A 16,766-nucleotide genomic window follows, 5' to 3' on the forward strand; every position below is an offset into this window, starting at 1 on the left:
TTTAAAAGCTATTGTGACCTAATTATAAAATCTACATTCATATAAAATATTAATATAATTAATACCTTCCATTTTTTCAGCTAAAATTAGCTGTCAAATATTGTTATTTAATTATTTATTTAGGAAAACAAAACTTTTCGTAGTGTTTTGTTTGTAATTAATTATAGAGGAAATATTATATTTCAACAAATTCAAAAAAATTTCAACCATTATAACGGGTGATTTTTTTGAGGTTAGGATTTTCATGCATTAGTATTTGACAGATCACGTGGGATTTCAGACATGGTGTCAAAGAGAAAGATGCTCAGTATGCTTTGACATTTCATCATGAATAGACTTACTAACGAGCAACGCTTGCAAATCATTGAATTTTATTACCAAAATCAGTGTTCGGTTCGAAATGTTTTTTATCGACAAATTTTGTTCAGCGATGAGGCTCATTTCTGGTTGAATGGCTACGTAAATAAGCAAAATTGCCGCATTTGGGGTGAAGAGCAACCAGAAGCCGTTCAAGAACTGCCCATGCATCCCGAAAAATGCACTGTTTGGTGTGGTTTGTACGCTGGTGGAATCATTGGACCGTATTTTTTCAAAGATGCTGTTGGACGCAACGTTACGGTGAATGGCGATCGCTATCGTTCGATGCTAACAAACTTTTTGTTGCCAAAAATGGAAGAACTGAACTTGGTTGACATGTGGTTTCAACAAGATGGCGCTACATGCCACACAGCTCGCGATTCTATGGCCATTTTGAGGGAAAACTTCGGAGAACAATTCATCTCAAGAAATGGACCCGTAAGTTGGCCACCAAGATCATGCGATTTAACGCCTTTAGACTATTTTTTGTGGGGCTACGTCAAGTCTAAAGTCTACAGAAATAAGCCAGCAACTATTCCAGCTTTGGAAGACAACATTTCCGAAGAAATTCGGGCTATTCCGGCCGAAATGCTCGAAAAAGTTGCCCAAAATTGGACTTTCCGAATGGACCACCTAAGACGCAGCCGCGGTCAACATTTAAATGAAATTATCTTCAAAAAGTAAATGTCATGAACCAATCTAACGTTTCAAATAAAGAACCGATGAGATTTTGCAAATTTTATGCGTTTTTTTTTTAAAAAAGTTATCAAGCTCTTAAAAAATCACCCTTTATAATTCAGAAAAGGAGGTGTATTATAATTTTATTTTGTATTTATCAATGAATGCTATAAATGAGATATAAAAAACTATATGAAAAAAGATGTTGATTGATCTCATCTTATGATAATACTTCACTTTCTAAAATTAAAGATTCCATTTCTATTATTATTTAATTAATTATTTTTTTTTTAATATGGCTAAATACAGTTCATAAATCACCTTTGGACGTTCCTCTGAATTCAAAGTGTAACATCCACATTAGAACCAAATCTGACAACAGAGAACAGCTGTTTGTTGACCATTATTGCCAAATGTGTTGCCATTTTTTAGACCTTGATGGATTTTTAAGTATATTTTGCAACCGGTATTTACTTGGGAAAAGCAGTTTAATTAGGTTTAAAACAATTTTTTATCAAAATATTGGCGAGTGAACCAAAATACCCGAAATAAACAATTTTTTACAAACATAAATTACAAACAAATCAAACACACAGCAGCAGCTTGACAGTTTGTGCCAAAACATGACAAAACATTCCTACTGAACATATACCCCTATGCAAATGCTTATGTCTGCATTGGTGTAGGTATGAAGAAGATTGTGTTGTATTTGCCACGATAGAGCACCACAGCGGCATCAAGTGCCATGTGTTTTTAGCGGTTCCTTCTAATTACTTTCTCCCTTCCATGGGTAAACGTGTAGTCAAGTTGGACGGTTTACTCGCAGTACGCTTATCATTTTTCTAGTTTCTGAATCAAATTTTTTGTATAAATAATATTCACTTAGGTTGTGATACTGCTGTAACTATATAAAACGGTTGACATTTGCAACTATTTACATAATGAGCGAACAGTTAAGGTATGTCAAATAAATTTCGTAAAATTTCTAAGGATTAACAAAGATTACTAATCTTGTACACTGAAATGTTAATGTTCGGTTTAAGTTATGTATGTTTGTATGTATGTTTCTGTTAAACATTTTTGGTGCCCTTTACAGTAATTTGTGTGAACTGATAAGCGCGATTCCCACAATAGAATGCACAAGAGCTCAGAGGTTCATAAATATAAATAACTATATGCACACATCTGTATGTATGTGGTCAAGTCTGTTTAAAAGTAAAGTTAACACATTCGTTTATTATCAGATTTGTCTTCTGCTTTCTCATTATATTATTATCAACTAAACACGTACAGCTTTATTTGAGTTGGTTCAAAAGGTGTTCAGCGCGTTTTGGAATTTTAGTTTGACGTCATTAGACAGATTACTGACTGATAATTGATCTTCTTCGTAAAACGCGACCGGAAATTATCACAACAACATAGTTTTACACACCATATCCGATAATGTAAATATGTGTGTAGCTATGCGTTATCGAATTGTTATTGTATTGTTTTCCAATTAGAATTTCAATAAGTTCGAATTCACTTACTCACACGTATTGTTTTCCAATTAGAATTTCAATAAGTTCGAATTCACTTATTGGGTATTCTTATGTCAGTACAAACGTATTTTCGGAAAGAAACTTTTGAAAATTTGAAAATTTTACATACGTGCATACAAATGTAAATATTTGAGTGATTTCATAATTGTTTTCATCTTGTTTTCTAATTATTTGAAGGTCTCTTTTCCAGGCAAGGAATTTTGGTCGGTTGCGGAAACCCATTGCTCGATATTTCAGCAACTGTGGATGAACATTTTTTGCAAAAATACGATCTAAAGCCAAACGATGCGATATTGGCTGCGGAAAAGCATATGCCTCTCTACAATGAGTTAGTGGAGAAGTATAATGCTGAATTTATTGCTGGTGGTTCGGTGCAGAATTCCTTACGCGTATGCCAGTGGATGTTGCAGAAACCGAATACGGCTGTGTTCTTCGGTTGTATTGGCCATGATAATTATGGCGATATTCTAGATGAACGCGCACGTTCCAATGGTGTGGATGTACATTATCAGCGCACCAATGACGCGCCGACTGGCACTTGTGGTGTTCTTATTACCGGCACACATCGTTCATTGTGCGCCAATTTGGCAGCGGCCAATCATTTTACTATAGACCATTTGCTTACACCAGAAAAACAAAAACTCGTAGACAATGCAGAATATTTTTATATATCCGTAGGTGTATTACATACATTTCCCTTATATTGCTTACATGCTTAATTTCATATTTATGATATATTTTACAGGGTTTCTTCCTTACGGTTAGCCCACCAAGCATTCAGCACATTGCCCAACATGCGCACAAACACAAACGCACTTTCCTTATGAATCTGAGTGCACCATTCTTATCGCAATTCTTCAAGGAACCATTAATGGCTGCATTACCATATGTAGATATACTCTTCGGCAATGAATTGGTAGCTATTTTTGTTGTATGAAATTAAAATTGTTGATTGATTTATTTTTTATTTCCACAGGAAGCGGAGGCATTTGCCGCTGCACAGGGTTGGGAGGACAAGGATATGAAGGAGATTGGCAAGAAAATGTTGGCTTTGCCGAAACAGAATTCCAATAGACCACGTATAGTGGTGTTGACACAGGGACATCTACCCGTATTGCTTATACAAGAGAATTCCATTGAAGAATATCCAGTTGAACGATTGGAGTCCAACGAAATCGTTGACACAAATGGTGCTGGTGACGCATTCGTTGGTGGTTTTTTGGCACAGTACATACAAAAGAAGCCACTGGGCATTTGCATACGTTCTGGTATATGGGCGGCAAGACAAATTATCCAGCGTAGTGGCTGCACTTTCGATGGTGTACCTGATTTCAAAGAATAAACATAAAATTTACAGGGAATCAGTGAAAAGACAACAAATTTGTTGATGTTAATTTGCGTCGATTCGCATGCTTCGGAAACAATATTTTTTATACTACTTAAAGAGCCACGTACGAATTATTTTCTTGTTTAAACTAATGCCTATAACAAACGCAACCACCTTGCAAGCACGAATTTAAATTGCAGAAAAGCAATAAAATTATCATGATAAGTGATTTTGATGGCAATACGCTTGAGGGTGCATAAAAATGAATCTTCTTCTTTACAAAATTATGAAAATTAACTAATAAAAATTGGAAATAACAGTTTAACAATAATTGTATGTATCTAACTTGTTTATTGGATTTTCTTGGGCTATTTCCTTATTTATGAAATGTTTTTTACTAAAATGGGTGTATGGGAATGACATATAGTTATATGGGTTCACAAGTACTAAACACGTTTTATAGAATCTTGTAATACATTTTTTGTTTCAATATTCTAATAATTGTAAAAGTAAAAATATTTAAAGACAATAAATTTAATTTTGAAGATTTGTCAATCTTTTAAGCATTAAGGCATTAATTTTCAAATTACTTTGGAAAATACGTTATATTTGTTTAACGAGTTTTGAAATTGTTCATAAATTATGTGTAAGGTGTTTAACGAAAAATTCAGATGGACGATTTGAAAATGATTATACACAACAGCAATAAATTAACAAAACAATAAAGTTATTCAATAGTGGTTTACAAAATAAATTGACCGGGTGAATGTAATGTGAACCAGCAATATAGGGCCAAGTGTGGGTGTAACCGAACATTTATACTCTCGCATTTTAGTTATGTAAATTTATTATAAGAACACACAATTTGACACATTTGTATGTATATTCGGCGTTAAATGCACTAAAATAATGAAAGCCATTATATATAGTATGTGGGAGCTTGGGTTATTTCAGGACTAATTTCAAGTATTTTTGCCACCAAGCTACATTATATCCAAGATTTTACGTTTACTTAATTTTGCTACGATATCTCACATACTAACCGATATAAACAGCATAAAGTCCACCGGAAGTTGAAAATTCCGAATATGAGGTATGTATCTACAGTCATAGACATTTGAATAAACGCACTTAAAATTTTTGAAATTTTTCCTATTATAAGTAATGTACAACTAAGAAATGTATGCGATGATATTCTAAGTGACCATAGTTCTAACGCTACACTCGTTGATCTCGACTTAGTGGCGACTTTATAAATGTGAAAAGTCAATAAGCAAAGAGACGTAAGACAAAGAGACAATAGACCGTAGGTCGTAGTGCGATCCTCAAATAAAATCTGTCTATCTAAGCAAAGATACATTTGATTAAACGCAAGTCGTTTTGAGAATAAGAATAATAACTTTTTGTAAATTTTTCCAACTTTTTTTTATTGTACGAGTAAATATTGATAATTTACAACTATAATTGGATATTTGGATAATTAAAATAAAAAAAGACATGAGAAGAGAAAAACGCTAACGGCTTTGCAAATTGGAAAAAAAAATTACGAATAACAATTGTCGAATCGACAAATTGCACTCAAAATTGAGATCGGTGTTCAAATCTGAGATCGGTGTTCAAATTTTATATGTAATAACAAAGCGCGAAAATTGTGGTAAGAGACCCATGCCACAAGGTAACAAAAAGCTGAGCTTGTGTGTTAAAGGCCGAATTCGTGACGAAGCCATCAAAAATTGGTGGACATGTGCACAAATACAAAATAAATTATGTCTTTCTGTGACCAAACGAAACCTTGTGCCTTGTGCGAGAGAAACTGGAGGCATAAAATGGAAGAAAACGATCGGGCGTCGAAGAGACGAGGTCGGCGTTTGATCGAAAGTATATGCAGAGTGGGAATACGTCATTTTTTCAGACGAGAAGAAATTCAATCTTGACGGTCCTGATGGTTTGAGCTTCTCTTGGAAGGATGCCGGCATAAAACATGTTCAAAGAATGATGCGAAACTTTGGAGGGGGTTTTGTAATGGTATGGGGTGCCTTTGCGTACAATCATAAGCAGTCGCAGAGTACATTTTTCAGCAAGACAATGTCGCCATATACGTGTCGAAACAAGCGAAACAGTTCAAAAGGCAAGAAATACATTTTTTGGACTGTACCGCATGTTGTTCAGATTGTAATCCCATTGAAAATTTATGGGGGCTACTGGCATTAAAGGTATGCGCAAATTATGTGCAATTTAAAAAGGCTTCTGAGCTTTAGAAAGGAATAAAAGCTTGTTGGATGGAAATTGACCCTATGGGCCATAGAAAAGTAGTAGAGACAAAGCCCAATAGATTTTTCAAACTCAAAACATCGAAAGAAGTGTAATTAATTATTAAACTATTGAATATTCATCAGAAAAATAAATTTCTACTCTCATTCTTTACAAAAATTCAAATGCGTTTAATCAAATGTCTAAGTATTTTTAGGCTATTTACCCAAGAAAAATTAGTTTGACTAATATTTTTATGTAAATTAACTAAAAACTATTTTTAAAATGATTTCTAAATTAGTTCTGAGTGCTATTGGAATAAAAATATTAATGAAAGATTAAAATTTTGAAAATAATAACAAAAATAAAAGTTCCTTTAATCAAATGTCTATGATTGTATATGTTAGAGGAAATATTGGCCTGATTTTGCTCTTTTTTGGCACAGATACACACTGTTACAATGAACACATCTCCTTTGAATTTCTTTAGAATATCTGAGGGATTTACTAATATTTTCAATAAAAAAATAGACGCAAACTTCGTCCTTATTTTCGATATTTGGGCCTTGAAAAGTTGTGGTCCGATTTCTGTGATTTATTTATAATAAAGTATTTCTGCAAAGTTTATCTTTATCTTTCCAGGTGCTTGACTGTGAAAGTGAATGAATCTAATGGACTTCAAAATAGTTATATATGTGTATGAAGTAGGATTGGTTGTGAATCAATTTTGCCCATTTTACATCGGTAACATCAGGATATGGTTTTTAACCAATAAGTGGGTGGAGCCGACTCCATTTCAAATTTTGTATACTAATTTGAATGAGGCTCTTCTGTGTCATCTTTACCATGAAATTTAAGGTTTCTGGTTGTTTTCCTTACAGAATTAAAGCATTTTTAGTAGTTTTTGTATTGGAGGTAGGCGTGATTATGATCGATTACCTCCATTTTTAGACTGTATAAGAAAGTGCCTAAAGGAAACGACTCCAGAGAGTTTGGTTGACATAGCTTTAGCAGTTTACGAGATATGTACAACAAATTTAGTAGGGGTCGGTGCAACGGCCACTTTCCCAAAAAACGGACGGATGGATGGACAGACAGACATCCAGATTTTAAATCTACTTTTCGCCCTGATATCTTTGGTATATACAGTGGAACTTCTCTAACTCGAATCACCATAATCCACCAAAAATCTTCGATTTATGCAATCCATAAGTGTAATATCATATTTTTTGGTCGCCTCCATACGATATAGAGAGTCAGTCTCTCTGTGATTCTTCGTCGATAGTAAAATTTTTCATTTTGTATTATGCCTTGGTCGAAAAGTTCGATTTATGGAAGGAAATTTTTATGTAATTTGAGTTCTACTGCCAATTCAAGAGTTCGAGTTATGGAGAACTTCGAGTTATAGAAGTTCAAGTTATGGAAGGAAATTTGTATGGATTTTGATTTCTTAACGCTATTGCCAATTCAAAAGTCCGAGTTATAGAGATCTTCGAGTTATGGAAGTTCCACTGTACTTATAACCCTATATCTAACTTGTTTAGTTTTAGGTGATACAAACAAACGTTATATGAACAAATATATTATACTCTCTTTGCAACTTGTTGCGAAGGAATAAATACTCCCTCGGAATTCTATAAAATATCTGATAAGTTTAAAGATATTTTTCTGTAAATAATTATCCATTAGCACTGAGGCCCTCATTTTCGGTGTCTGGGAAGAAGAAAATAAAAAAATAAGAAAATAGTATGTACTAAATTATGTTAAATTTGGTTGAATAGCTCCAGAATATGGCGTTTGATTTAAAAGTGAGCGGTGCCACACGCATTGTCCAAATTAAATACCAATTTTTGTTCAGTTTTTTTCATCACCTTTTCTGTAAAAATTAGTGTTACTGGGGTTTTTTTGTTTAGTGAGATAACGCACTTTAAGTAGTTTTCAACATAACCTTTGTATGAGGTAGTTTCTGATTTCAAATAATGTACGGCAAATTTGTCGAGTAAGTTTGGTTTATTAGCTGTAGAAGTGTGCGAGATATGTTAAAATATAAAATATTTAAACAATAGTAAAAAAATCCATGGTTTTTGCATGAAATTGAAGCGGATTTATGTCAAATATGTATGTACCGCTTTGTTCGAAAACTTGTTGAGCTAAATAATTACATAATGCCGCTCTCAAAGAAAGCCTCGTGGGAGAGTCAGATTTTTAAACGTTTCTCTTTAGGCGAACTTTTCAGAGGCAACATCATTCGCCATAAACATATGTGCATATATTACATATAGTGACTCCACCTTCGTATTTACATACTAACGGAATTTTTGGCATCGGCATCGAGCAAAAATTGGAATCGGTCGGACACCGATCTTTTATATACTCTATTAACTTCATTTTGAGGGGGAATGGGAAATGTTGACAATCTGCAATACCTTCTTAGGCGCCAAGGAAGATATTTCAAGAGAAATATGATGTTTAGACGAGCGATGTCATATCTCGAATGCACTATTTGCGTTAAGTTTTATACCAAAATCTTCACGTAGACGAGCGGTATGACGATAAGCCGTTCTCAAGACAATCGATTCTACGTAACCGGAACCCGGATTTTATCTGCCCACAAGGACTGTCAAATCGGCAGCATTCCTTAACATTTGAGGAATATATTAGCTGCTACAACGTTACGGCAAATCTGCTCCAGAGCAACATACAAGCACTCATGATTTATCGCCACAAATTCAGGTAAGCCAGAAATGACGTTCTCACAAGAATGAGATTTTAAAGAGAGATTTTCAAACATTCGATTTTAAATAACCAGATGCACCACGCCCTTTTTCGGCCAGGTTCTGTAAAGTCGGCAGAATTCCTAAAAATATTTGCTACAAATACAACAAACATGTCGACTCTCATATGCAGATTTGTGACTATGGCTGAAGTATGTATACATCATTACCAGTTAGTAGCCCGGCAATGTTTTAGTCAGTATTTTTGGGATGCATGGGAATATTTTCATTGGACATCAAGATTAAAGTTAGGTACAACTAAACCTAAAAATTATTGATCCAAACCGGATTAGATCGTTGAAATAACAGCACTTGGCCGGCCAAAATCCATTTCGATAACGTAAAACCGGCTGTTGTAAGAATCGGAATGAGTTCCCCCCCGATACTAGCCACCTCTTTGCATGCCTAACGAATCCGACTAATCTAACACCCCTCTCCCTTTGGTTCGACCCTCTCGAAACAGCACGTTTCCTGGAAGAGATATCGTTAGTGAAACTACAACACCTTTTGAAATACGCGTTAAGTGCGGGCATCCTAAAGGATGCCTACTTCTCCTTGACTACTTGACGGCGCTCCATCTGGTATCGCAAATGACCATAATCGGACTATGCGTTGGCTTACCAGATTAACCTAACTTCAACTTAGACCAAAAGGCCATGTTATATACTTCGAGGTTTCATAACGCTTGTTGAAGGGTGATTTTTATTCGGAAAAAGTATTTGAAAATACCAAAAAGAGTACGCAAGATAAAGTAAGTAAAAGAGTAAGAGCTTTTATATTTCTCCCATTTATTACACATACAGATGAATGTTCGTTATTAATTCAATATTTATTGTATTGTAAACATACGTGTCTTTTGGAATCGAATACTAGTAGCATGGATGAATACGCTCTAAAACACATTCTAAAAATTATTATTTTTTATTATGTTTGAATAACTATTGTTTGATAAAAGTTGACATTGAGATTTGATATTTCAAAATGTATATTGATATTTATTGTATGTATGTATGCTTATGGTTTGATCATGGATATCATGAACTACTATTGGATACTATTGGAATATGTGTTTATAATTGAAGACTATTGTTATTGTTGAGCAAAATGCAAAATGCAAAATGATTTCTGAATCACCCAAATGCCATGTGCTCTACAACATTTTCTACGCAGTCGCATACATTAATTGTAAACACGAACGTTGGTATTATCTCGTACGTGTTTATTATTAAATTTTTGCAATTTTTTCGCAGTTGGGTATGCATATTTCATTTGAAAGCTTCTTATCTTTACAATTGAATATAATCGTAATAATGCTTTTCAAAATTTTATTGCATTAAATTGGTATGAGTTAATTATCTCGGGATGATGATTGAAAATATTTATAAATCGTTTTCTGATTAATGTGCAATTCAAACTCTCATTAATCCTTGTTTTAAATTCCCATACAATGATAAACCTTTACCATTATATAAGTTTTGTGAAGTAAATTGAAATGTTTGAAGTTTAAAAAATTTATATAAAGTTGATAAATCTAATTCCGATTTATGTTGATGTCTGCAATTATTGTTTGATGAGTCGCATAAACTCAGCATGGATGTTGTAGAGCATTTAAATTGGCAATTTGTCGTCAGCTATGTATGTATGTATCTGATTATTGCAAGTGTATTACTTAAATGCTTCAAACAATTCTTTATCTGTATAAATAAAATTAAGATTTGTATTTCGATAGGTTACCACTAAACATAGTAATGTATGTATGTATTTATGTATAAACACACATCGTTTGCATGTTTATCTAGATAAGACATGAGATAAAATTTGTAAATTAAATAGTAGGAAAAATATGTAAGTATGTATATTAAAAATAACACAAAATAATTCTGTATATATGTAATTTAATTGTTTGCGGCGCTGCTGCCAGAAGTGTTCGACAACTGTCCGGGCACGGAGAATTGCGGTCTGAAAGCGGCGAAATTGCCTGCTGGACCACCAGCGAAGGCGGGTAAAGCAGTGCCTTGGAAACCGGCTGGGAATTGAGCCATCAATTGGGCTATTAGAAGAAAAAAATATAAGTAATATATATTTAAAATAAAAATCAATGCTATAGAAGAGTTCATCATATTTAACAAATACATACCCGCATTGGATGTGTTGCCCGCAGTTGCAGCCAGACGTGAAAGTATCGAACGCTCGGACATTTGCAGACGTTGCGCCACGGGTGGTATGCGTGCCAGTGTGGCCGGTAGACGTGAAACGTCGCTCTTCATGTCCGATAACAACTCTTCGAGTTGATTCAACACCTTGTGCAGTACTGCGTTAGCTGGTTTATTGCCGGCCAATGACTCCTTGCTTAAATGTTGATGCGACTCGGCAAGACATTCGACTTCGGCGAAACGTGCATTTAACGACATTGCCGGATGATTGGGATCCTGCGCCAAATTTAAGAACGCTGCACGTCGCAATTGCTCCTCAATAACCAATGCTTGTTCGAGCAATTTAAAACGACGCGCTAAAAATTTATTTTTTATCTCCAAGAAATTGCCTTTGCCAACGTCCATTTTGAAGGGTTCATTGATGATGGCAAAACGTATGTCGTTTTGTATGTCTTGCCAACGGCCATAGCCGTGTGTCACTATGCCCGCTAGTAGCCAGTAGTCGTGACGACGATGCCAGATTTCATATTCACGTCCCGGCACGGCAGCTTTCTCCTCATTTAGCCATAGTGTGTGCAATTCGGTAAAACCGCCATCGGCAATGTTGAACATGAATTTACGTTTCAACACCTCGAGACTCTCTTCAATCTTAGGCTTTTGCTCCTTAGCATTATTGTTGCCGGCGTTAGCTGTACCACTCGAGCTGTTGGCTGATAACGTAGGTTTCTCCAACTCTCCATCTTCCTTGACAATCATCACGTCATCGTCATCATCATCAATGATTGTTGTAGTGGGTTCCTCTTTTGGTTTCGGCTCCGATTTACTTTCATCTTTTACCGTTTTATTAGCGTCTTCCTTGGTATCCTTTGCGTCTTTTGGCGTGGAAGCACTGTCTCTCTCCTTTTTCACATCACCGCCTTCGGCCGTCTCTACTTTGACATCTTTGCCAGTTTCCCCAACAGTTTTATCTTTCTCGTCACTCTTTTCTAATTTCACATCACCACTAGAAGAGGATACTTCGACTTTCTGTTCATCTTTTGTCTCACTATTCACATCTGGCTTCTGCTCCTTATCACCACTTGCAGGAGTGTTCGTTTCATTCTCTTTCTTGATCTCATCACTAGCCGCTGTGCCTGTGGCAGCCGATTTATCATCGCCTTTTTCGGATGCTGGTGCTGGACTTGGCGCTGCACTAGTAGCTGGGGTGGCGCTTGTACTGGTCGTCGCACTCTTGTCCTCAATCGCTTTCGTCGCCTCAGTCTCAGCCCCAACTGCCGCTGCTTGGCCATCCGCCAACTTTGGCAATCCACCAATTTGTCCACGCACTGGCTCACAGGGCTTCAATATAAGTTCTGGCATACTATAGTAGCCGTTTATGTGTTCGAACTCTTGCACTTTCTTGCGAATTAACGACATAACACCAATACGTGTCAGCACGTGTTGGCGTGACAAACCCTCACGCGGTACACCATCAGCAAATGCTTCGGCGTTATCAGCGCCAGGCTCACAAAGGTGACGCATAAATAGCGAAACATATGCCTTGAAGTTACGCTCAGATTTACCGCGCAAATCACGTACCAACCATTGTGAATTGAAGGCGTCCTGTGGGGGCATACCGAAACGCATTATGGCGTTTAGGAAACTCTTGCGTTGACGCGCATTAAAACCTAATACTTCGATATTACCGCCGACACGTGCCAATAGTGGTGGTAACGGACGATCGTCGCGACGCTCAACACGGCGTTTCGCTTTGCGGCCTTCCCCTGCGCCATTCTGTTCATCGAAGTCATCATCACCGCCATCTTCATCGGAGCCAGCCGAGTAATCCGAATTGTATTCAGATGCATTGTCTTGCCAGTTACCGTCATCGCGCGTTGTATCCGCCGGCACCACACCGCCATCCGTGTAATTGACCTGTTTGCGTACACGTTTACCTTTGCCAAGTGTGCGACTGACATCTTCTTGATGTTGTTCGTAATGATGACGCAGTAATTTCACCCAATATGCAGGATCAGAGTTCTCAGCTTCTTGTTTAATAATTTCCGTCTCTTCTTCTTCGTCCTCCTCTTTGGTGGCATAGGAGGCCACTTTAAATGAGGACAAATACTCATTAGCCCACGATTCTTTCTCTTCGATTCCACGATTTGAACGATCAAGCAGCTCGGCGACCGCTTTATCATCGTAGTGAATTGCTTCCTCCTTATCACCATCCTCTTTGAAGAGTTCCTCAGTGCCGAAACGTAAAATATCATCCAATTCTTGCTTGGTGAAATTCGCACCTTTACCACCCATACCGGGACGTACCACCAAATGGGTCAACATCATTTTGCGTTTCGCCACCTGGGTGACACGCTCTTCGACCGAATTGCGTGTGACAAAACGATAGATCATCACTTTGTTTGCCTGTCCAATACGATGGGCACGTGAAAATGCCTGAATATCATTGTGTGGATTCCAATCGGAATCATAAATGATGACGGTGTCAGCTGTAGCCAAATTGATACCCAAACCGCCAGCGCGTGTACTGAGCAAGAAAACGAATTGTTGTGCGCCTGGTGCGTTAAAACGATCAATTGCCTCTTGTCGCAAATTTCCGGTGATGCCACCATCAATGCGTTCATATTTGTAACCCTCACCTTCGAGGAAATCTTCCAATATATCCAACATTTTCGTCATCTGTGAAAAGATTAGTACACGATGTCCTTGCTCTTTAAGTTGCTTCAACATTTTAGAGAGCAACACCAGTTTTCCGGCCGCCTTGGTCAGCGCATTTATTTCATACATGCCACCAGCAGTGGTTGGTGCCTCTTCGGATGCCGATGGGAATAAATAAGGATGGTTACAACATTTTTTCAGATCCATCATAACGTTGATGAGCGAACAGGAATTGCCGCCACTCTTTGAATTCAGCGCTTCGTAATTTTTGGTCAAAATAAATTTGTAGAATTTCTTCTGTATAGCCGAAAGTTCTACGCGCACAATAAATTCTGATTTCGAAGGCATGTTCTTCAGCACGTCAGCTTTGAGACGACGCAACATATGCGGTCCAAGCATTTCATGTAAACGTTTTACCTGCTCTTCCTTGGATACATCGGCGAATTCGTTTTGGAAAGCATTTAGGTCGCTGAACTTGTCGCGACTTAAGAAATTCAACAAATGGAACAACTCTTCAAGATTATTTTGCAATGGTGTGCCAGTCAGTAGCATTCTATATGCAATATTGTAACTGTTTAAAATACGGAAAAATTTACTTTGATTACTCTTCAAGCGATGTGCCTCGTCTACGACCAACACCGCCCAATCAATGGAGCCCAGACAAGCGGCATCCATGGAAATTAACTCGTAGCTGGTCAACAGCACATTGAATTTAAACTGAGTGGTGCGTAGACGTGATGCTTTGCCACCTCGTATGGCACCCTCTTCAAACGATAACTCATTCTCGCGTATTACGGCACGGGAATCCTTGTCGCCCACATAGGTGATGCAGTAAAAATCTGGCGCCCACAATTCGAATTCACGTTCCCAATTAATGATGGTGGACAGTGGCACTGCTACCAGGAATGGACCTTTGCAGTGGCCTTCTTTATATAAAGAATACAGGAAGGTGACCGTTTGTATAGTTTTGCCTAGACCCATCTCATCGGCCAATATGGTATCGATGCCCTGACCCCAAGAGTAGCGCAACCAGTTGATACCTTCGATCTGATACGGATGCAGTTGCATACCCGTCTCATCCAAGAATTGTGGTTGACCTTCATATTTCTTTTTCAAATCAGTAGTTGGTTTTTCTGGTGGTGGTGTGAAGCGACGTTGTACACGCTCTTCATCTTCAAGTTCTTTGACCTTCGATTTGCGTCCCTTCTTACCCTTCTTGCCAACACGTGAGGTCGCCGCCTCGGAAGTGCAAACCGCACGTAAGTCTTGATAATAATCAATCGCCTGTTTCAGACCAGGGATATCATCAGTTTCATCCTCCCATGTAGACTTATCGTATGGCAAGTCACGCCATTTCACCAAATACATAGTGGTGCCGTCACGTGTGGTACGATGATTAATAACGCGTTGCACAATCAACCACTCGGGCTTCACACCGTTACGATAGAAACGTTCCTCTAGGTCCTTCTTATATTCTTCATTCTCATCATCGACTTGTATGCCACCCTTGGCTTTGTGACGTTGTATGCGCTGATAACGTGAATCCGCTTCATCTAGTGATTCCTCGAACTTCGGCGGTTCTTCCATGTCATATTTACGTTGGAATGAACGTATCATCAATGGATGGTGCACATCCATATGTACCTCGGAAACCCATTCGCAATGCCAATACGACATGTTATGCCATTTCACAAAGTACTCGCGCATACGAGTTTTGGGTTTTTTCGATGTTGAAGGTTCATTTGATTCCATCCAACGCCATGTAATGATTTTCTCTGCCTTGCCCGATAGTGGCGGACAGCTACAGCGTGGACACTTCCAATCGCCATCTGGAATTGTGTCTAATGGTGGATTGAGACAGAAAGTGTGATAAGCCGACGGACATGAATCACAACACAGCAGTTCGCCACCGTCTTTGCACACACGGCAAAACTCCTGATGCTCATCGTCATCCTCCTCTTCGACCGCACCGCCATCAGCCTCACAATGCGGGCACGACCATTTACCTTCGGGTGCCTCATCCAATTCGGGTTCTAAACAAACCAAATGATACGCACGTGGACATGTATCGCAAAGTATAATTTCACCACCCTGTTGGCATACTTCGCAATAGTCCTGATGCTCATGTTCACCCTCTTCGCCATCTGGGAAACGACTGGTGGTTTTCAACTTCTTCTTCTTCTTAAACTTATTGCCGATTTTGGTTTTTGCTTTCTTCCTTACAACGGGTGCAGCGTTAGGATCTTCGGCGGGTTCTTCCACTTTTTCGGCAGGTGCGGCTACTTCTTTCTCATCGGCACTATCATCGGACTTTTGTAACATTTTCTCAAATTCTAAATCGGAATCACGTTCGGAAGCGCCACTTGCATCTTGATCTTCATCGGAACTGCCACGCTTACGTTTGCCGAATTTAATCTTTAAAGTTGGCACTTTGCCGGATCGTCGCACCTTTTTGCTGCTAGAACGACCACCACGTTTACGACGAGAACGAGATGTTTCTTTTTCCTCCTCCTCATCTTCCTCCTCTTCCTCTTCTTCATATATATCGTCCGGCTATTTGAAAAGGGAAATAATGGAAATAGAAATATATACTTTTGCATAAAATAACAACAAAAATTAAAGATAACAATTTGCTCTTCATGAATATTGTGTTGCTCACCTTTTCATTACGTGAAGAACGTGACGAGCGTGGTTCCTCAGCTTCTTCGCCGCCTGTGCTGCGACCCTGTTCCGACTGCAAATTTGGATTTACCTCGCAAAATTCGCGCCATTTGGCTGCAACTAACATCATCAGCTTGGGTGCTGGTATTTTTGGATTCTCCTTTTGTAAGATGGGACGTACGTGTTGTGTAAACGATTTGTACGATGTTAAATTTTGCATATCAGATTCGCTATAATTGATGTCAACATCGGTAACATTGAAAGCGTAGCATACGTCTTCGACGGATGGCATGCCTTTAAGAAAATAATATTACGTCCATTAAATTCAATGTCAATATTTTAATCCAGATATAATAGGCGAAGTAAAATTG

At 37.8% G+C, this 16,766-nt stretch overlaps 2 protein-coding genes and 1 long non-coding RNA gene across 4 annotated transcripts in view; 2 read left to right on the plus strand and 1 right to left on the minus strand.

The window, feature by feature from the left end:
• The first annotated feature begins 1,715 nt into the window (after window positions 1–1,715).
• LOC105217136 (adenosine kinase) lies at window positions 1,716–4,473 on the plus strand. Of its 2 annotated transcripts, XM_011192007.3 has the most exons (5): window positions 1,716–1,860; window positions 1,922–1,993; window positions 2,767–3,250; window positions 3,322–3,492; window positions 3,553–4,473. In XM_011192007.3, the coding sequence occupies exons 2-5, from the start codon at window positions 1,977–1,979 to the stop codon at window positions 3,916–3,918; spliced, it is 1,038 nt and encodes a 345-aa protein (XP_011190309.2). In that variant the 5' UTR covers window positions 1,716–1,860; window positions 1,922–1,976; the 3' UTR covers window positions 3,919–4,473. The 2 variants fall into 2 exon arrangements, with proteins under 2 accessions (XP_011190309.2, XP_028898812.2); XM_029042979.2 differs by lacking the exons at window positions 1,716–1,860; window positions 1,922–1,993 and adding an exon at window positions 2,571–2,697.
• A 2,340-nt stretch (window positions 4,474–6,813) lies between these two features.
• Window positions 6,814–10,619, plus strand: LOC128921458 (uncharacterized). Its single transcript, XR_008470902.1, has 2 exons — window positions 6,814–8,885; window positions 8,962–10,619. It is a non-coding gene; the product is annotated as an uncharacterized LOC128921458 (long non-coding RNA).
• Window positions 10,620–10,638: 19 nt separating this feature from the next.
• Window positions 10,639–16,766, minus strand: part of Mi-2 (chromodomain-helicase-DNA-binding protein Mi-2 homolog) — a 30,639-nt gene continuing 24,511 nt past the window's right edge. The window contains exons 4-6 of the mRNA XM_011192050.3: window positions 16,394–16,689; window positions 11,064–16,287; window positions 10,639–10,976 (exon numbers count right to left, since the gene is read on the minus strand). Coding sequence (XP_011190352.1) covers window positions 10,822–10,976; window positions 11,064–16,287; window positions 16,394–16,689 — 5,675 coding nt within the window. The 3' untranslated portion in view covers window positions 10,639–10,821. The remainder of the gene's footprint in view (window positions 10,977–11,063; window positions 16,288–16,393; window positions 16,690–16,766) is intronic.

This window comes from Zeugodacus cucurbitae, chromosome 4 (genome assembly GCF_028554725.1).
Source record: "Zeugodacus cucurbitae isolate PBARC_wt_2022May chromosome 4, idZeuCucr1.2, whole genome shotgun sequence".
NCBI classification, from domain to species: domain Eukaryota; kingdom Metazoa; phylum Arthropoda; class Insecta; order Diptera; family Tephritidae; genus Zeugodacus; species Zeugodacus cucurbitae.